This window comes from Lepisosteus oculatus, chromosome 4 (assembly GCF_040954835.1).
Source record: "Lepisosteus oculatus isolate fLepOcu1 chromosome 4, fLepOcu1.hap2, whole genome shotgun sequence".
Taxonomy (NCBI): Eukaryota; Metazoa; Chordata; class Actinopteri; order Semionotiformes; family Lepisosteidae; genus Lepisosteus; species Lepisosteus oculatus.
Window position 1 is genome coordinate 27,651,587 of NC_090699.1, and position 21,270 is coordinate 27,672,856.

Here is a 21,270-nt window from a genome sequence, read left to right on the forward strand (position 1 = left end):
CTGAAGATGAAATAGCATTTTGGTGAAATACAAGTGTGGAACAAGGAGCGTAATCAGCTGTAGAAAAGAAAGTGTAAATACAGCCTTTATGAAAAGGTATAGCTACAAAACGTGTAATGTTAGAATATTATAAACTTGTTATATTATTTATCTAGTATTTTAACATGTTTACAGTTGTGTAATGTACAAAAATAAGTTTTTTCAATAATTTGACCTCTATGTCAACTCTTCCTTCAGAATTTTCCCGTCACCCTCTATCCCCATCATAAAGGTCCTCTGAAAATCCATGGGTTATAAAAAAATATGAAACCTATAAACATTAAAAGCTAATTCAGAGAAAAACCGTGCACAGGTGAGTTGTTCTTTTAGCCTTTATTAAACCATACATCCAATGGTTTGTTTAACAAACTGAAATCCTGATGTATATCTTCTTGTTACATTCATTTTCTGAAAATAAGAACAAAACAAAGAATTGTTCCCAATTTCTATTTTCAGTTATGCAACTCTATATTACAGGAGAATTATACATTATTTCATTCTAATGCTCTTCAAGTAATATTTGATATGATTCAGTGTTGAAAAGACTGCTGTCACAATTGTGCTTATGTGCTTACAATCATATGACAGGTGTTCAAAATCTGACTGCATCTGAACTCCTGATTCCCGTGTAGAGCTGACCTATATGTATTACAGAGCGCTGGTCCTATTAAAGGTATTAAAAAGTTTTTAGATCATACTCCATTGACAAAATGTCATCTCTGCCACATCTCGTTATAACTAGTCTAAATGTATTTTCTGTTGTTTTTAACGGATCCTTGCAGCTAGAGGAAGCCTACTGCAGGAGTGGACCTGCCTTCACGAGGGCCTTTGGGATTGTGGCAACAGTGAGTGCACACATCTTGGACAGGATGAGGATTCTTCATCCAGATACAGACTGGGTGAGGACTACTCAAGCGTCGGAGCAGAGAACCACCAGGCCGGCTCCAAGCATCAGGAAACGAGCGTACAACAGCCCCCGAGACCAGCCGTTTAAATCTCGAATCGTTACGATATCTGCTCTCCCTCACTTTCGGCATACAAATGCCACAAAATAAACCTTGCAGTGGCCTTGACACTTGAGTGATAGAGCTTAACATAACCTGGAGAAAAAAAAATGTATCTACGCATTGCTACTTCAGCAGACAATGTACATGATTACTTAAGTCCAATTACATCTTTCAAAATTTTTGAAGACTTCAAAATAGTTTGCTTGAGCTTTAGGTGCAGTTAGGCACAATTAAGGAAGTGATTTCATAGACAAGCAATGCGTAAGAAGTGTGAAATATTTTGAAAATCAAGAACATAATCTTTACTGTCCACCAAGTCTATAGTTCTTCAGCGGTCAGTTTAGCATGTGCTCTGTTAGAATACTGTTCCACAAAACTGACCTGGAGGCACCATTAACAGCACAAGAAAATATCTACACTCACGAAGGAAACGTTACACTTGGACTGGTACTGGCATTGAGTGAACATAAATAAGTTATATTTAACCTAAACAAAAAGAGTATAAGGGGTTCCGGACAATGCAGTTCAATTATTACCTCACTTTGCTCTTCTGTAACTTCAGTACTGTTCTGAACAGTCTCTATGGTTGTGTAACAGATAGATATAAAGTATTATGCGAGAAACATTTTAGCAACTCCTATCACAAAGACAGACTTATTTTTGTTACCTTTTTAAAAAATGATTGGCAGATAACTTTTTTTGGTTAGATTTAGGGCATTTTTTTCCCCACTAAAAAGCAACAAGCCATACAGAAGGCATGTAAAGAGTGACAGCTCACAAAGAGGAAATGGATATAGGCATAGACACCTGCACCTACAGAACACACATTCATTACCATGAAATAATGATCAGTTACAATGAAACAGTTTATTTTACTTACATAATGCAAGCGGCCCATGGATTCTATGTAGTGATCTCTTGTGGACAACCAGAATAACTGTATGTCCCGACAAAAAAGTTACTACTTCTATGAAAGTCATAAAATCAGCTACTGCTTATCTTCCTCACTCAAACCTCAGTTTGCCTATTTGCCCTGGATCAGTATGTGAAATCTAGTTTTGAGCAGTGGTTGCTAAAGCCGGGCCCCGTCAGCGTTCAGGCGTCGAACTCTTTATCAATGAACTTGGCCATGGTCGTCAGCTGTATGTTTGTGGTCCCTTCATATATGGAACCTAGGAGTAAACATATAGAAATAAATATGTGCAGTCCTGATGCTGGGTACAACAAAGCCAAAAGTCACCATATTACCACCTGTGGCGTATTTATCCTGCTTTTTTGGTTTCTATGATACAGAAAGAAACTTACAACTGAACAATGCTGATGTATATTCAGAATGTCTTTTTTTCTAATATTATACCTAAAACCTAATAGTTATATTCGGTATACTAGAAAACGTTGCAGCTCAATTGTGGGCAAAGTAAAAGTCTGGAAAAGTAGCTATGGTTTAATTTGTAAAAAATTCAGCTATTACCTTAAACTGAAATTTGTATGTAAAAAACAATTAGCGCAATTCATAAAAACAATGCAGCTTCTTTACTGTAAATATACATCTAAACAGCAATCACTGCACTTAACCAAAAAAGCTGCATTTCTTAACTTTTTTGCTGGAAATTTAACAATCAACCGATACTTCACTTTTTGCTATCAGATAAATCTGTGCCTCCACCTGGCACTTTCATGTCAATTGGTTCTGATTTACACATGTAGTCTAAATGCAAGAAACAGGAAATGGGGTGTAACTTAATTTTCCTAGCTAATGTTTTTTCCCCGATTTTATTTTTCAGATGAGTGATCTTATTATCTTATATATCATCATCATCTCTAGATGAGTCAGGCTGATTAATTAGCTACAAATAAGTACCAAATGGGATGGATGAGCTTAAAGGCCTCCTCTCATTTATAAATGTTCTTATGTTCTTTCAATGAGTTGTTATAAATTAGTAGAACAACAACAACGTGTTGTATCTCAGTGATCTGACAAAAATGCAACTCCTGAATAAATCCTTAGCAGTGACATACAGATATAAAGGAGGATGTCAGGCGAGCAGGCCACAGATCCTTTAGAGCTGACAGTGCTGCGTTTTGCAGTACTGCACTTTAGGGAATTGTGGAAGAAGCCGAACACTTCGCAATATCACAAATTAAGCAGGACCTTAAGTATACTCCTTAATTTTTTCAGAATGCAGCACACTTCAGAGACACCATCTCTGTACTATGTTGTGATCTTTCAAAGTGAAAATGAGTGTTCTAAAGGTCCAATACAGATGATTGTTGAAAATACTAAATATTGCCCCCAGTGGCAATATATCCACTGTGAAGCAAGACAAAGATGCTTGTTTAGGCTGTGTTGCACGTTTGCCAATATAGAATATGCAGAACAACCTCTAGACAGCACTGAATAGCTGCCTTCAAACAGACACACAACACTTATAAGGCAGAAGGAAATGGTAGCTTCTTTCACTTGTGATTAAACAAATATATATGATCAGTTTTGCGCTAGAGCTACTGAGCTACTGGAGCTGCCTCAACAGGCAAGTTATAACAGAACCGGTTGAGGTCTACTCTAGTGAGAATGCAGACAAAGAAGAAAAACATCCTGGCTCTACCTCTGAAATGTTCTTTTTGTCTCTGACGTGGCACGGAATTAACTTTTACTTGTCCAAGTATATGCCTTTTGATGTATTTTCAAAATTTCTGTTAGAATTTTTACAAAGTTGACGTCTTATCTGAGAAACACATGTATGGCACTTAGAAAACTAAGACATGCCCAGAGTGCAACTCAATCCCCAGGGGCTGCGAGGCATACAGAGCCACCCTGGAGCTGTCGAAAGGGAAAGCGCCATTCTATCCTGACAGCCCCTGAGAGAGATGGACAGGCTTTTACTGCAGCTGATTTTACGGCATTCAATGAGTCTTGAGAACATCCAGCAGCACAAAGAGCTGACAGATCGAGTTACAGGCTTCCTTTGGAACTACAGGCCACCTCTTTTTGTTAATTCATACTGACAAGAGCTGGCCACAATGCCTTTTTTAATGCCCCCGGAGTGTTTGCTATTAAGATATTCTCCAAGCCTGACTCAAAAATGTATCTCGTAGCACAGATCAGTGTTTGGAGTAGTTAACACAATACAAGCTTGCATCCTTCACCTAAGAAACAGGCCATTTCTGATAACAGCTTTTTCACCCGTCTTGCTTAAGAACTTCTTTTTGCCTAAAACCATGGGTAGGATGTTCTTTTTGAGACAGTAGTAGACTGCAGTTCATTTATCCGAGAAAAACCGTAAGCAGTAAAAGATATTGTGAAAGGCAGATAAAAGAGTTCAAACAATGGAGTGAGCACATGACATTCCACACGGAATGAGAAGAAACAAACTCACCTATTTTGCAGTCTCTGTAGTATTTCTCTATTGGGTAATCCTTAGTGAATCCAACCCCTCCCATCCATTCAATACATTTTGATGTTGTTAGGGCCGCAACCTTACAGCAATCACGTGTCGGTGAAATAAAAATAAGCAGATGCAAGTCAGAATTGTGTATAGCAGGAGTTCCCAGTACTAGTACTTTCAACCACTGATTTTTTAAGTAATTTAAAATGTCCAACTTCCACAATTATTTTTTCTGCTCAAAGGTTTCAGCCAAGCAATTTTGAGATCAATTCATAATTAAAGAACTTAGATGCAATGAAAACCAACTACTGTGCTGGACCCCAGGACCAAGACTGGGAACCCAGTTAATTACCAGTAAGCAATGTGGTTTGAATTCCCTCTTGTTCTTTCACAGCATACATTGTGCAAAGAACTTCAGTGTTCTTAATACTTTATGTTTTCTTAAAAGTCCATGCAAGGATTTATTTTACAAAATGATATTCTGTTTCCAATATGTAATTGTTAGCCAAAATTGCAGTCATACCGTCTGGTTTAAAACAGTTCATAAAATATATCTGACCACTTAGAAGCCTCTTGCTTGACAAATAACAGAAATTTAACCTAAAAGGCCCAGAATGAACTACAGACAGCTTATTCCTTAATGTGATACACCAGTATTTTGATTTCTAAGAATGACACTAGATAATTCCTGTGTTTTATAACATTTACAGACTGATTATTTGGCTGGTGCCAAATTTAATGGTTATTATTAGGTTGTACTTTGTCAATGATTACCAGCTGAAATCCTTACCTCTGCACAGTAGTATTTGGCCATGCAGGCCTCTTTGATAAAGGGCCTCCCTGCCTCTTTCAATCGAGTTGCATTGTAGGTGAGCAGCCTGGAAGCCTCTATCTGAGTTGCCACATGTGCTATTTGATGTTGCATGCCCTGTAAATGAAAAAACAGCAGTTCGCAATAAGCCCTACAAAACCACTGTAGAGCACTGCTGAACATGCAGACTACCCACTAACAACTACTAACTAGCATGAGCTCAAGAAAAGTTACTCTGTATTTTCCAAATTCTTACAACAGTTCCAGTTTTCTGAGACAATTTAATATAATTGATATTCATTTTGTGAACGTTACAAGAAGGCTGAATGCTGAACTAGGTCACACTGAAAAATTCAAAAGCTACACACTGAAACTATATTGTACAATTTTCCAAAAAAATACAACACACTCAGTGGCTGAATTAATACTAACACCACTACTCTGTTAACCTCCCTAGACTCTTTCAAGTAGCGATCTTTACCTGAAAGTCAAAAATCCGCTTCCCAAACTGAACCCTCTGCCTTGTATAGGGAATAGTGTTGTCAAAACAGCCCTGAGCCAATCCCAGCATCTGTGGAGCACAAACATATAATATATGCTTACACACCTACATATATAAGTTCTTAAAGTGGAACAACCCAGCATTAAAATATAAAACATTCTGTGTCCCGCCATCGGACCTGTGCTGCGATTCCAATTCTGCCCTCGTTCAGCATTCCAATGGCGTATTTGTATCCATGGCCTAATTTTCCCAAAATATTCTTCTCCGGAACCTAAGATATTACAAAAAAAAAAACAAGAGAAGATTAAAATGTCTGGCAGGACATGTTTTCTCCACTTCCAAGTTTCTGATTTCACAAGGTATGATAGATGTTTATGTTCCACTGTATACAGAAACAAGTTAGGAATTACTATCTTATAGAGGTTTACAGGTTTGAAACAAAAATAACAGAAAACTTTTAAAACACTCAAGATTGAATGGTATTATAGATATTGAAATTGTCCAAAAAGACTAAATAAGTATTCTGCTTTAAACAGTTTACTGGAGTGTTGCTTGTTTTCCTTAAGAGTTTCCATCCATTCAAAGATGACCTTGAAAATGAAGCAAAGCAAGTAATACAGTATAAACTGATTACAAGAGTTACAAATCATTGACTATAAAATATTTAACAAGCTACTTAAAAAATAAGAGGTGGTATCTTAAAGAATATGATACATCTAAACACTAGAAAAGAAATCTGGGGAAAAAACATTAATTTATTCAGGTCTCTTATGTTTGAGGTACACTACATCAAAGAGGCAAAATGAAAATCTCCCAGATAAAGCTCTCTATTACAAATGGTTGGTCTGTGAAGGGTTGGTCTACCTTGACGTTGTCAAAGGTCAGAGGACAGGTGCTGGAGGCACGCAGGCCCAGCTTGTTCTCCTTCTTCCCGATGTGCAGTCCCTCTGTGTCTCTGTCCACAATGAAGCAGGTAATGCCTTTGTAAGCCTTCACAGGTGGGGACCAGGGGAAACGAAAGAAAAACAATTACAATGAACAACCACCAGCAGAATGGACACTTAGTCAGGACACCAATACATATGGAAATGCTGGAACTCATCAGTTAATACATAAAACTGGAACTTATGACATCTATGTAGGTTTTTGGTTAATATTGGACACTGTGGATTGTGCCCAAAATGTGTTCTAAATAAAAAAGAAAATGCCAGTCAGCCTATCAGGTGCATTTGGTATTTAGTAACTTACTGATCCCAAGATCTCATCCAGGTATTTCTTGAAGGAAGCCAAGGTATTGGCTCCAAACTCATATGGAAGGCTTATTTCATGTTCCCACAACCCTTTGAGTTTAGCAGCACATCTTATTCTTCATTTTAAATGCACTTCCACAAACTGAATCCACTAGATTCAATGAAAAGACTTATATTATACTAACAGAATGCAAAGTACATTACAATCTGTTACAACAGATTGATAGATCAGACTACAAATGTCCAAACTGTCCTCTACAAGCAGTGCTGCAAGGGTGCATAATATTGTCAAGTAATTAGTTAAGCAATTAAAAAATAGAGATTGAATGCTGATGGTGGGTGGGGGGGTGGAGAGATGGTCCTTCTCTCCTCATATCACTCACAGCTGAAGGCTCTGCATTGGCCATCACCAGGAACACCCCAGCCTGCTCCGCATTGCTGATCCACATCTTAGAACCGTTGATGACGTAATAATCCTTGTGCTTCTCAGCCCGTGTTTTCAATGAGAAAGCATCACTGCCAGCCTCTGCCTCTGACAGGCAGAAACTACCAATCTCCAGGAGCAAACACAGAAGAAAAACAATATTTTGATAAGATGAATAAAAAATAATCAAAAGACAGAGGCCCAATTATTCTGATGATGATTATTTTGTAGCGGTTTTCATTAGAACATACTAAGAAAAACCTAAAGAAAACAGCAGCCTTTTCGGCAAGCTGAACTTTGTCTACAGGTACTTAATGTTCAACTGTCACAGATACCTCTGTGAGGATATGGCTCAATTGAATTATAAAATAATTTTAGGATTTACAACAATACAAACTATAAGCTAAGAAGAGAACTTTGCCTGTTTCAGTGTGATTGACATTGCTGTGGGTGGGTCTTTGTGCTCTTGTGGTAGCCCTCACCATGTTGTTGGCTAGTCGGGTGAGGTACACCTCCTTCTGCTCCTCCGTGCCCAGTTTGATCAACAATGTGTTGATCAGTGTGTTTTGTATGTCGCACAGCACTGCCACCGATGGGTCCACCTTTGCCAGCTCCTCAATCACCAAGATGGAAGAAAAGAAAGATGAGCCGGTTCCTCCATACTGGGAGTCAATCTCGATGCCCATCAGCTGAAATGGGGGGGGAGAACGTACAGGAGTTAGTTAGCACCACTTTACAGAACCTGAAAGCCGTAGCTGCTACCGGTTCTGCAGGTATTTCTGAATCAATTACTTCATTTAATATTTATTATATTAAACCAGCCTTTTTTATAATCACTTTAGTATGCTCTAGTATGGATATGGTTATAGTGTTTCCAACTAATATTCTTTGAGGTACTCAGGAATGAATCACATAAGCTTTAGTGCTTAGCAGGAGTGAATCCAGCCTCCTTTGCTTGTAATCAGCATCAATGCAGCTATGCCAGGATCATGTATTTCTGTTATGTGGAGCTCAAGACACTTGGCCACTTCCACTTCATGTGACAATTAGGTAGGCACATTATATGAGAACAAAAATTAAAAGGATTGTTGAGTCTTTACACTTTGTTACCGCCTGTAACTGACATTATCTCTTGACATATCTGGCCTTGATAAGGGAATGTAAACAGCAGTGTTTATGTATTTTACCGTTTTGCTTATCAAATTCAACCTTCAAGTAGCCAAGGTGAGTCTGACTGAAACCTGCTTCAGAAAAAGTTTAACTTACTGGTAATGAAGCCTTCCTTCATTCCTTCCTTCTTTCATTTATAGAAATGGGAGTGTATACTATAGTTTATATTTATTTAGATTTGACCTGAAAATTGTACCTGGTGTTAACCCTGATCAGTCATGTAGCTTGTTGTTACACTTGTTGAGTTTGGGCTGGCCCTGTTATTTCAGTATGAAGCTCTTGTGAGTTGTAGGTACTTAAGGATTAAAAGAATGCAAACCCCTTGCTCAAACAGGCCGTTTATTACAGTTGCATCCATGGTGGAATTCTCATCCATCTGCGATACTAATGGGGCAATGCGTTCTTGGGCAAACTTCTTGACTGTTCAGAAAAAAAACAAATGAAGACAAAAATAAAGAGGAAACATGAATCTTAAAAGTAATAATGTGATACCAAGAGCAAGATTTGATTATGGTAAAGGTGCAAAGTAACCAAAGAAATCTTTTCAAGCAATGTTTTGGGTTGTATCTGTTTAATTAGCTTATTGGATTTGCAGAGAACACAAAAGAATATTGCATGGTACCACATACAATAACAAACAAATGTGAACAATCATCATGTTATGTCACACTTAGTACATAAACAAGCTATAAATCCAGCATTGTTTTGTTTGTTTCTTTTATTTTTATGTGGTAACTTGGTATGGAACCTAAAGATCTGCACACAGTGTGAACACCTCCCAGGGAAACACAAATGATCACATTTTCATTTGATGTTCTGTACAAGTCATCACCCAAACCAACCTAACCTGCTTCCTTCATCATGTTCTCCTCTTCGGTGAAGGTCTGGAGAGGAAGGTGCAGTACCCCGCTCACTCCTGCTCTCTCGGCCGCTGCCTCTGACATAATGCATCGTGCTGCTCCGTACCGCGGACCCCACTTGGAAAGGTGAGCAATGCTTCTTCCAAGCTGCCGGTGACAACATCACAACAGGAGAGTGGCATTCGGTTCACATGGAGTGCGCCGGTCGGTGCGCTGAAAGACTGATGGCTTTTTGGAGCGTATTTAAAGCAACAACCTTACGTTTCATTATGAGATATTAATGTAGTGCCACCAGGAGATAAAGTACAGTCTTCAATCAGAAATGTCTCGACAATATGCACTGTAACTACACAATTTTATCTTCAAGTGTTCAATAGATTACTGTAAGTAATCACACGCAAAATTAACGAATCATGAATGCGTACAGTACTCCAACCACCGAGTTTAGTCAGCACGGAATATGAATCAAGAGTACGGTGAGACACACTATTATTAACTAAGCGTAAGAGTAAAATTCACGAATTTACATAATCAGAAGACACACGCTTTATAGTACGAAACCAGTCATGTTAACAACAATGAACATTCCGATACCAATACCGTACAGGAATAAACGTCTAATTGGGACACGTCTACCTACTCAATGTTTTAAAGCATGCAATCAAGAATGACTTGCGTCGGTTATAAAACTACATTAAATGCTCAGGTGTCCCAGCTCAATTACACTCACCTTCCTCACACTCCTCAAGCAGGTGGCAGCCATTTTGAATCCGTTTGTATACATGCTGGAAAAATCGCGAGAACAGACGAATACTGCCTGCGCTCGCGTGAAGAATCCGCTGTTAGCGATGATTAGCAAAACTTCAGTGAACTTGGAGGTCGGTTTGAATTGATCCACGAAGGACATCAAAGTTTCAGCACAAGAGATCTTATCAATGTCAAACCACAAAATTGCAGACAGACGGACGCCCTTACAGAAAGCAATTTATAATAATATAATAAAGACTTAGAATGAAGTATGTTTCTTGTATAAGACAAAAGCACAGTACAAATATTTTTTCCTTGAGTAAGATGGATAAAATACCATCAGTTCCTGGGGATTTATTAATCCTGAGTGCTTCTAGGACCCAAACACCTCTCCCTCCTCCATGCTTATACTATCCAGTGCAGATTTTTTTTTGCTGCTTGAGTCCTGTTGTTAAACTTCTTAGGTAACACCTGAGTAAATACTCTTAGTACATCATCCATTTTCTTTCATTGTCCAGAAGCATTTATTTCCCAGAGTTTTTTTAATTCATCCTAGATGGTTTTTTTTAGTGTTGTAGTTGTGAAATATGTATATTTTTTTATTTTTAAGCTTTTTGCAATATTTCTTTCAATTTTTGTCTTGGCCTTTCTAATCTCACTTTTTACCTATCCTGTTACCTTTACTCTTTTTCTTTGACCTAGAAATTGTTGGGTTTTTAATAATTTTACAAATTGCTCTCTTTTCCCTTATATTGTTCCTAAATGATTTGTTGAACCCCATGGAATAATGTTTAGATTTGATTTACACACTTCTGGAATACTTGTAGAAACTCTATAAACCATGGTCATCCATTTTCTCATTAGTTACATACAGTATCTATAATCTATTCTAAAAAAGCTTTTTTTTGGGGGGGGTATGAGTTCTTGTAGAAGGATTCTATTCTACCTACCATAAACCGTGTCTAAGCCCTTGAAGGTTTGCTTTGTACTTGGCTTGAACGGTTTAAAATATTTCTCAGTTCCCCAGTTTTTCTCTCACATCTGTTTGCCTCTTTCTGTCTTGCTTGAGACAAACAGGTGAGATATTCTATTTCTACATTCAGGCATGAAATTAACTTTCACTTGCACTTATGTATAATTATTCAGGTTGGTAGCTGCGTCAGCATGCGTAGGCTGCAAAGGAACAAGTAATAGGTTTATTCCATGCTGAAAAGAGAAGAAAGAAAACAACGTTTCGGCCGTGGGCCTTCTTCAGCCGATTGACACACCTGAAGAAGGCTTCACAGCTGAAACGTTGTGTTTTTTCTTCTCTTTTCACCATGGAATAAACCTATTACTTGTTCCTATGTATAATTATGTATAATGGTTTTACTTTGAGGCTTTGTAATGTATTTTTAACATATCCACTTATTAATTTGTTTTATACCACAAAAGTATAGCACTTTTATACCACCCTACTATAGCACTGAACAATTCTTGAAGATATCTGAAAAAAACGTGTTTTAATTAAGGGTCTCAAAGGGAAACTGTCACAGTTCCTTTCATATTCCTTTCAAAAGGACATAGCAATGTCAACATTAATTAAATAATAATAATCCAAAATCTGCCTGTTAAAATATAATGTGAAAATGCACAGCATTTCATGGGCAGTAATAAATGCACTTTCATATTATCTATATAATAATAATAATAATTGCTTACACTTATATAGCGCTTTTCTGGACACTCCACTCAAAGCGCTTTACAGGTAATGGGGACTCCCCTCCACCACCACCAATGTGCAGCATCCACCTGGATGATGCGACGGCAGCCATAGTGCGCCAGAACGCTCACCACACATCAGCTATCAGTGGGGAGGAGAGCAGAGTAATGTAGCCAATTCATAGAGGGGGATTATTAGGAGGCCATGATTAGTAAGGGCCAATTGGAAATTTGGCCAGGACACCGGGGTACACCCCTACTCTTTTCGAGAAACGCCCTGGGATTTTTAATGACCACAGAGAGTCAGGACCTCGGTTTTACGTCTCATCCGAAGGACAGCGCCTGTTTACAGTATAGTGTCCCCATCACTATACTGGGGCATTAGGACCCACATGGACCACAGGGTGAGCGCCCCCTGCTGGCCCCACTAACACTTCTTCCAGCAGCAAGCTTAGTTTTTCCCAGGAGGTCTCCCATCCAGGTACTGACCAGGCTCACACCTGCTTAGCTTCAGTGGGTTGCCAGTTGTGAGTTGCAGGGTGATATGGCTGCTGGCATATAACAGTGATTATTTGTAATATACATTTTTAGGTTAAAAAAAAAGCCCGTAGAAGCGTACTTCTGTTGCAAACACTTGTTCCGTAGTTGAAATATCTATGGACCCCGTGTCCATATTCGCTTAGTCTGCTCTGCAGCCTCTCCACCGAATCTGTCCAAGCTCAGCCGGCAAAGACCATGACGTCAGGGGCAGACTCCCCGGACTCAAGGCGACCATCCAAAATGAATGCTGTGAGCACAGCCCCTACTGTATTTATTGCAACTGGAATTTTTAAATTATATTTCCACCGCAGCTATACGAGTTAAATTAGTTACAAAGCTGAGAAAAGGCAATGAAAATATTAGTGAAAAACAGCTTGTATTTTAACGTGGTACATTAACGATTTGTAACAACGTGGATTTGCTAAGAATAATATTTTTACATGATTAAACTGCGAGTCTTTAATGAGCTGGAGAGCATTTAACAAGGAAACACAGAACCAAAAATAAACACGTTATTGTTTTGCCCAGGAGTAAACTGTATGTTTTTCTTTCAAATTGTGACTATCTTCAGTTGTTTGATTCAATGTGTCATTTAAATTATCATTATTTATCGAATTAAACACATCCCTCGCAGTCACCGTGTAAGGAAGGAACTCCCCTGCTCAGCGCCAGTTTTTCACGAGGGGGGGAACTATTTTGTCGTTGCACTGAACTTTCACCCCAGAAGACCTAGGCTTTTTCCTTTTGTTTCGGGGTTGCCGTTTAGATCGCAAAATCGTCTCCATGGGAATCCCGACTTTAATTATGAGCTCATAGGGATCAGAAACATCAAATGCTATCGTTCGAATATTTTTAAATTAAAAATAATCGGATAGTAATTCATGGAGAAAAACTGGACTTGCGGCTTATGTCCCCGTTTTGTACTCGAGGCTGGTGAAATAGTGAGCTGGAGGAGAGTGTAAACAACTCAGCGAGCAGGTAAATAGCTGCTTTCTTATCATCTAACGAGAGAACAACACCAACGGTTTGCTTCACAAGACTGAAATGTTGCTGGCACCTTGCGATACATGGATATTTTCCCCTACTGTTTATCTTGTGTTTTTTAGTTTATATCGTGGGGGTAGTTAACTTAACCGAGTCTTTATGTGGCACAAGGAACTATTTTGAATTTTAAAATTAATAATAAAGGCTGAATGGCAGATTTAAAGTACCGATAATTATATATTATTTTGTCAGTGTTTATTCTTGTTCGCGCTGGTCTTCAGCAATGTCATTTGTACTCAACTACCTCGCTATTATTTTATGAAAATAGTCACATAGCGTTGACTTTTCACGTATCCTTGCTACAAGTCTTCTCGTTTTTCTCAGAAATGTTCTATCATTGGTAGAGGTAAAATGTGATCTGAGTACGTTTATATAACAGCCCGCTAAATTATTCCTTTTATTTCGCCAGTAATTTATGTTCCGTTATTTGCCGAGAGAAACATAATGGTATGAAAACTAAACGAAAGATAACTTACTTGTGACCAGCAAGTTTTACACGTTTCTCTGTCGCGAACTGCAGAAAGTAACGGTACGCAGGTTCATGGCGACCCTGCGATATATTTTGTATGCATCTTTATACTTAAATGTAGATGCATTTTGTCTTGGAAATTTGTCAAATATCTCACCTCTGCTAGTACAAGCACAGTAGTAGGCGGGCTATTTCCAGCAACATCCTGTGAGAAAACCACCCAGTCACATAGTTAATGTGAAATTGTCAGACACACACAGGCGCCTTAACAAACGAGTTTAATTTGGGATAGGTATGTGTCAGATTAAAATATAAAAGTAGGCCTGTTAACCAACGAATTTCTGTACTTCGAGGTGGAATCTGAAGAAAAAAATAAAATGTGTTGTTAGAATGTAAAACTGTTTATTTTGAATGACTGTGCATAGTGTGTTAGCTTGCTTAAAAATTGAAGGTGTTCCAGAGAGCTGTATGTTTGTGTGTTAGGTGTGAGAACTTGGTGAAGATCAACAGAACGCAGTAAAGAGGGAAAATGGGAGAGAAGAAGCCAGAGCCGTTGGATTTTGTGAAGGACTTTCAGGAGTATCTCACTCAGCAAACACAGCATGTGAACATGATCTCAGGGTCTGTGAGTGGGGAGAAGGAGACTGAGGCTCTTCAAGGGGGTGAGACCAGCACATTCATTCTGCTACAGAGTGCACATCATGGAAGATTCCCCACTTTCAGTTTCTTTTGTCACACTATGCTACAGATTTCTTTACTAAAAATAATGCAGAATTTGTAATAGAACAAGGGAGGAATTCCGATTTCAATCCACAGTACTGTGTAATATCTGTGTGGTATATTTGTAATGAAAGTTAAAAATGAAGTGACAAAAGGAAAGCTAGAAAATGGTAAAAAGCCTTAAGATAATCACAGCCATATAGAATATATACACACTTTATAAATGATCACTTACACCCCATGTTCCTTTTTTTTACATAAATTGAAAGTCTTTAATGAGCTATAGAGGATTCCAAAAAGAAACATAGAATTGAAAATAAATGTTCTTGTTTCACCCATTAATAAACTATATGATTTTTTCACATGGCTAAAGATCTTCAGTTGTTTAAATAAGGATGTTATTTAAGTCGTCATTGTTTAATGAATGGAACACATTCGTTATGTAAGATTAGAACTTCCCTGCCTTGCGCCGGTGTTTCACAAGGAGGGAAATATTTTGTTGTTGTACTGAATGTTCACCCCAGAAGACCTAGGCTTTTTCCTTTTGTTTTGGGGTTTCCACTAAGGTTGCAAAATTATCTCTATGGGAACTATAAAATAGTAAAAAGCCTTATGATAATCCCAAACAAATATACACCTACTTTATAAATGATCACTTACAAGCCAGTTTCCAGTGTTATTATTCATCCCATTCAGTTTGTGGACTATTTTCCTGTTGAGGTATTTTTTTATATGCTTAGCAGTAAAAGAAACTCCTTAAAGTACTATGTCTTTCTTGTATGTTTTTTAAATATTTATTTTATTTAAAGATTAGATTAAATGTATTGTTTAAATGTTGTAGTGTCATTCTGATTGATTCATTTGACTCAGTGTCACACGATCAAGCAAGTTTGCCTATTGCAAAACAACAAATCATCTCCTTAGGGCCTAGGGGATGAGGCTATAAAAAGATGTTCTTCATGGTTTTAACTATGTGAATTTGTTGTCATTATAAATGATGTTTTTCTTTATGCTCAACTTATAGGGTGTAGGTATTACATTTCTTTTCCAATAGTTACAATGTGCTGTGACAGTAAGCAGTTTCCTTTGATTCCCTCAGGGAAGACTGTGTGTTGTTGAAAGGCAAAAGTGATATCTTTCAACACGGCTGGTGTTTGAGTGTCTACATAGAATAATGACCTCTGCACTGTGTGCTGACAGCAGGTACAGAGAATGACCAGAATGGGCTGGACCATCCTTCTGTGGAGGTGTCTCTGGAAGACAGTTCTGGGATGCTAGTGGATGGCTTTGAGAGGACATATGATGGCAAGCTGAAGTGTCGCTACTGTAATTATGCCAGCAAGGGAACAGCCCGCCTCATTGAGCACATCAGGATACACACAGGTATGCACAGGGACACGTTAGCTCACCTCTGTAGAAACTTAAGGGATAATTTACACCAGCCTTTTCTAAGGTAAGAATCAAAATTCTAGCTATGTTTTTTTATAAAAAAATAGACCAAACAATCAAAATGCAAGGGCTACTGACACAGATGGAAGATCTTGGAACTTAATCAATGAATGTTCTTGAACTTCTATATGTTGCCTTACTAGTACCAAGCATTAACAGTGCGTTTTTCCTTTCAGCTCTCATGTAATATTTTGAGCTGTTGATGCAACGTGAGGTGTCTTCAACAACTGACCTCAATGCCTTCTTTGCTTTTTGGCTGCAGGAGAGAAGCCTCACCGCTGCCACCTGTGCCCCTTTGCCTCGGCGTATGAGCGCCACCTGGAGGCTCACATGCGCTCGCACACCGGCGAGAAGCCCTACAAATGTGAGCTGTGCTCCTTCCGCTGTAGCGACCGCAGCAACCTCTCGCACCACCGCCGCCGCCGGCACAAGATGCTTCCCATGAAGGGGGCGCGCTCCAGCCTGGCCAACAAGAAGATGCTCAGCGTCCTGCAGAAAAAGTCCAGCGCCCTGGGCTACAGCCGCCGTCTGCTTATCAACTTCAGCCCCCCCTCCATGGTGGTGCAGAAGCCGGATTACCTGAATGACTTCTCCCACGAGCTCCCGCACCTGCACTCGGAGGCCTACGAGAGCATGGCGAAGGCCCAGGCAGGCGGGAGTGGCGGCTCGAGGGACACCCAGGACATGATGGTGGACAACCCTCTGAACCAGCTGTCCACGCTGGCAGGCCAGCTGGCCAGCCTGCCCCCCGAGACCCACACCCCCGTGTCCCCGGACGTGGTGTCCTGTCGCGAGGAGAAGCCGTTCCTCATCCAGCAGCCGGCCGCCGCGCCTGCCGCGGTGTCCGCCGCCGTGGCCCACGCCTCGTCCCCCGCGAGCCCGGAGCCGCGGCCCCCGCCCCACAGGAATTACAGCCCTGTGGCGGGCCCCAGTAGCGAACACAGCGCGCACACCAGCACCCCCCCCAGCATCAGCAACAGCCAGCCCAGCACCCCGGCTCCCGCCCTGCCCGTGCAAGATCCCCAGCTCCTGCACCACTGCCAGCACTGTGACACCTACTTCGCAGACAACATCCTCTACACCATCCACATGGGCTGCCACGGGTACGAGAACCCCTTCCAGTGCAACATCTGCGGTTGCAAGTGCAGGAACAAGTATGATTTCGCCTGCCACTTTGCCCGGGGGCAGCATAAACAGCAGTGACTCTGATGGCAAGGCAAAGTGGAATGCGGACTGGAATACGGAGTAAGTTAATTGCCCCCACCCACGTAACTTTAATGGAGGGCTTTAGTTTTAACATTCAGTCTAGGCACTGAAATGATCCCTCTGTTATTTGGGAGAGGAAAAAAAAAAGTCATTGTGAGCTGTCTGCAGTTATTTATATGTTTATGGAATAAACTGGCAGATTGTTCATGTTTAAAAAAATCGTATAACAAGGAGGCACAGAGAAGCGCATGTTTTTGGTCACTGCAGTTATTCAGGACATGGTTTGTGACAATGACTGTTTTGGAGGGGATAGGGGCTTTCAACACTGTATTAAAAACGCAACACTTCGAGGAACAGAAACCATTGCAAATATACAGGAGTGTTCATATCACGTTAGGAAAATATTAACAGCTAATCATCTTGTCGTTGAACTGGGTCCCAACACTTAAGACTTGGCTCATTGAATGCTGGTGTTGTGATGGGTTGCCGGGCTACACCAGGATGGTCCCAGACTTTTAAATTACCCATTGTCTGACTCAGAGCAACTGCTATGTGATAACAGGCTGCAGTTTGTCATCTCTGTCTGCAGTGCAGTTGGAGGAAGGAGTGAGATCTACAATGCAGTTCAGTACTCAAAACAATCCTTCTGAACAGCTGTTACTGTATGTAGGGGATCTGATAGGAATCCACAGTAGTTAGAAGATGCTCTGTTGGTTACTACAAATCAGCTGTGACTCATTTTTTTGCTATCCTTTTTTTCTACTGGGAATTCAAAGGACATCACGGTAAAGTCAAATTGTCATGGGAAAGAGTCACTTTCTCAATGTTCTTGTGAATAAGAATGGAAGTATGATCACAAAAAGAGTAAGGTGTATTTATAGTTGGCTGTCAAGTTACGACTGTCATTGCCTTTTTATTTTGGATCCTTTCAGAAGAAATATTCTACTTTTTTTTGGTCACATCAGCTTTACAGAGTGAACAAACCTCATTGCTGAAAGACCTTTTCTTTTGTCAGGATTATGCTGAGTGAAAATGAAAGATATTCCCCCTGTAAACCTCCTGTAAAAGTATCTTAGGCTTAGACGAAACAAGGCTGTGGGCAAAACTCAAAACTCATTTCCTTTGTCTGCAGGATTTATGCCTACAAGAACACATCTTAATACTTCCATTTATTGGACAGTATGTGGGAAACACTGGTGCCATTGAAACTGCCTTTCAAAATATGATGAAAAGCACTTTTTTTGTGTCATTTTAGATTTGGTTTTAATATGAATATGTGTCCCATGTAAATAATGATCAACAAATGTGTACGTTTGCGCAAGTCAAATACTTCAGCAGTTTCAAACTAGCCTTTTAAAATTAACTGCTTATTGGTATTTATTATGAGATGAAACTCAGCCTTTGAGAACTTGAATTACAACTGCTTATTATTTCAAGGCCAAAGTATTCTTCAGTAATATTTTAAAATATTTTTTTAAATAGCATATTTTTTACAGCATTGTAGCAACTCATCAGATGCATAGTGTTTTCTTAATCAGCAACTTAATATTGTTTACCTATTGTAGTATTTTAATGATTTGCACATGATATTGACTGTGTGTGAGAGTGAAGTGTGTGTGTGTGTTAAAGGTCACTTCTCATCATGCTCCCTAATAAAAGCTTAATGTTGCTTTAAATGCTTGTATAAAGGCTTGAAATTGTATTTCCCTCAACAGAAGGAAGAGAAATATCTTATGCAGCTAATTATAAAGCAGTGGTGCATTGAAATACCCCGTACTTGTAATGAGACTGAAGCAGTATTTCTGCTAGAAATTGATAACCTGCTGTAAACAAACTTGAAATCTATAACTGGCCTTTTTAGGAGGCATTAGTTAATATTATGGGCTTGGAGACCTACTCTCTCACAATCCATAGAAAAGATGATGCATCTGGGATTAGATTAATAAAGAAATAGTTGGGCTACCTTTATGGAGTATTACACGTTGTGATGATGTTTCTGAAGTTGTGCACCGAGGGACTCGTAACCTGACCCGGGTCGGAGCATTGCTGACGTATACTGACTGGGCAGCTTGGAGAACGGTGAAACTCTGGACTAGTTCGAGCTGTTTTTGAACTTCTTGACCTAAGAAGTGAAAAGGATGTGGTTGAAATGACAAGGCCTACAGAGGGTTGGTGTAAGTTACACCTCTGTGTAGTATGCAAACATTTGTACGGGCTTAAAAAGTGATTTTTAAGCGTGACGTGATGCTGGTCTTTTTTAAGTTTATTTTTTTTTAAATCCAGCACATTTAGCATTTTGTGTTAAATGCTTAAAGATTGGCCAGGATTTGAGTTTATCTGCAATAATTTCCCCACAGGTGCTGGTGGCATCACTTCTCTGTCTTTGTACCTTCATTACTGCATACAGATATAGTACTTGTGGTTAGGCCAAACACAGTAACATGATTTGCTATAAAATGTGATGCAGATAAGCTAAAAAAACTTGTATGGCAGTGTAATAGCTGAAATTAGACATCTATATATCTTTTGATGCCGTTTTATTATTTTTTCTTGCAAGGCTGTTTTGTAGCCTTATTGAGGTGAGTAGTTGGTACAGGTAGAGTTTGCAGCTTCCTGGGTAACAGTATCATAACTTCAGAATTCCAAATTTACACACTTCCTTTCAGTATTTTGTACCTTATTTCAGTACTTTTCAAGCATTGGTTACACCTATTCTTGAAAATATAAACTAGTCTTTCATAATGACATGCGATAAGCCAGTGGGTCTCCAGTGCTCTCAAATCTGGAAAATACAGCAAAAAGCAGCCTTTTCTCTTCCTGGGTGATGTGTGTGCCATGTTCCTGCTTTGCTTTGTATAACTGATTTGTGTGTATCTTGGTATGTCTGCAAAGCTCAGTGCTTCATATCTGCCACGTAGATCTGTTATTTTTCAGTCTGGTGCAGAAATAAAAGAGCTTGTGTTATTGTACGTGTGAGATCGAGGTCATTTTCTGTTTAGACAGTATTGACTTTTAACCAAAAATTACTGATTTAGACTATGCTTTAAAGCAGAAGCAATACTAAAGTTTGATTAAAAAAGTGAAGAAAACCAGTCTAGTCACTAGTTATTATAAAAACTTTTGAATCACAGGAACATTCAACCTTTCGGATCTGACTGCATTTGAACTGAAATTTTGAATGCTGTTGTATGTATGAGAAAACTATTATAAAGACACCATCAAGGACACAGTGTTGTGAATGACTGATATGTGTTGTAAGCTTTATTTTGCAGACATTGATCTGTCAGAGGTGCGTCTCAGTGGTATGGATGTGTAGGGTCATATATATATAGAATGGGACTTTGGGCCTTATTTAACCATGGATTTGATTATAGCCTTCTTGTTACACAAACTAGTGCTTTAATTTATTACCATTAGTAATATTGAGATTATCCTTATTCCTACTTTATTTCTAGAAATAGAAAAATGTTTTCCAAGTGTGATAAGTTACGCAAGAGTTGATACCAACTTTTAGAATTTTCCTAATTGTTCTGATTTTCAGAATGTCATCTAACCAGGTGAAACTGATTTACTATTAAGTAGAAAATCACAGTGGCTATTAAAAAATGTAAATATTCTAATAATTGCTTAACATGCAGTGGTACATTAAGCTGTGCAGTACCTCCAAGAAAGCTTATGAATTCCTTTATTTGTAATGTGGAAATTTGTATTTTCATCTAAAGCATTTTTTATTTCTTTTGTCCGGAAGTATGCATCATAAACCTGTGACTGTAATGTCATAAGTAAATGTTTGATAGTGTTAATACAGATCATTGTCAGCATCAGTGCATTGTGTGTGTAGGAACAACTTGTGAAAGAGTAACCTGAACTAATATCCATTTAAAATTTCAACGCTCTGCTTTTTGTACTTCATAAGTAAAACTAAGTTTTTATAATTCATCTGTC

The 21,270-nt window shown here is 39.0% G+C and overlaps 2 protein-coding genes across 4 annotated transcripts; one reads left to right on the forward strand and one right to left on the reverse strand.

Annotated features, from left to right (window-relative positions):
* Positions 1–357: 357 nt before the first annotated feature.
* On the reverse strand, positions 358–10,280 carry acadsb (acyl-CoA dehydrogenase short/branched chain). The gene is made up of 11 exons (XM_006630525.3): positions 10,180–10,280; positions 9,437–9,596; positions 8,909–9,009; positions 7,902–8,108; positions 7,379–7,549; positions 6,610–6,735; positions 5,924–6,016; positions 5,725–5,814; positions 5,223–5,360; positions 4,424–4,523; positions 358–2,218 (listed from the first exon to the last, which is right to left on the reverse strand). The coding sequence occupies exons 1-11, from the start codon at positions 10,231–10,233 to the stop codon at positions 2,142–2,144; spliced, it is 1,317 nt and encodes a 438-aa protein (XP_006630588.3). The 5' UTR covers positions 10,234–10,280; the 3' UTR covers positions 358–2,141.
* Positions 10,281–13,151: 2,871 nt separating this feature from the next.
* Positions 13,152–21,260, forward strand: ikzf5 (IKAROS family zinc finger 5). Of its 3 annotated transcripts, none has more exons than XM_006630526.3 (4): positions 13,153–13,415; positions 14,434–14,612; positions 15,871–16,053; positions 16,382–21,260. In XM_006630526.3, the coding sequence occupies exons 2-4, from the start codon at positions 14,480–14,482 to the stop codon at positions 17,320–17,322; spliced, it is 1,257 nt and encodes a 418-aa protein (XP_006630589.2). In that variant the 5' UTR covers positions 13,153–13,415; positions 14,434–14,479; the 3' UTR covers positions 17,323–21,260. The 3 variants fall into 3 exon arrangements, with proteins under 3 accessions (XP_069045109.1, XP_006630589.2, XP_015202394.2); XM_015346908.2 differs by having other exon boundaries at positions 15,874–16,053; XM_069189008.1 differs by lacking the exon at positions 14,434–14,612 and having other exon boundaries at positions 13,152–13,415.
* Positions 21,261–21,270: the final 10 nt, after the last annotated feature.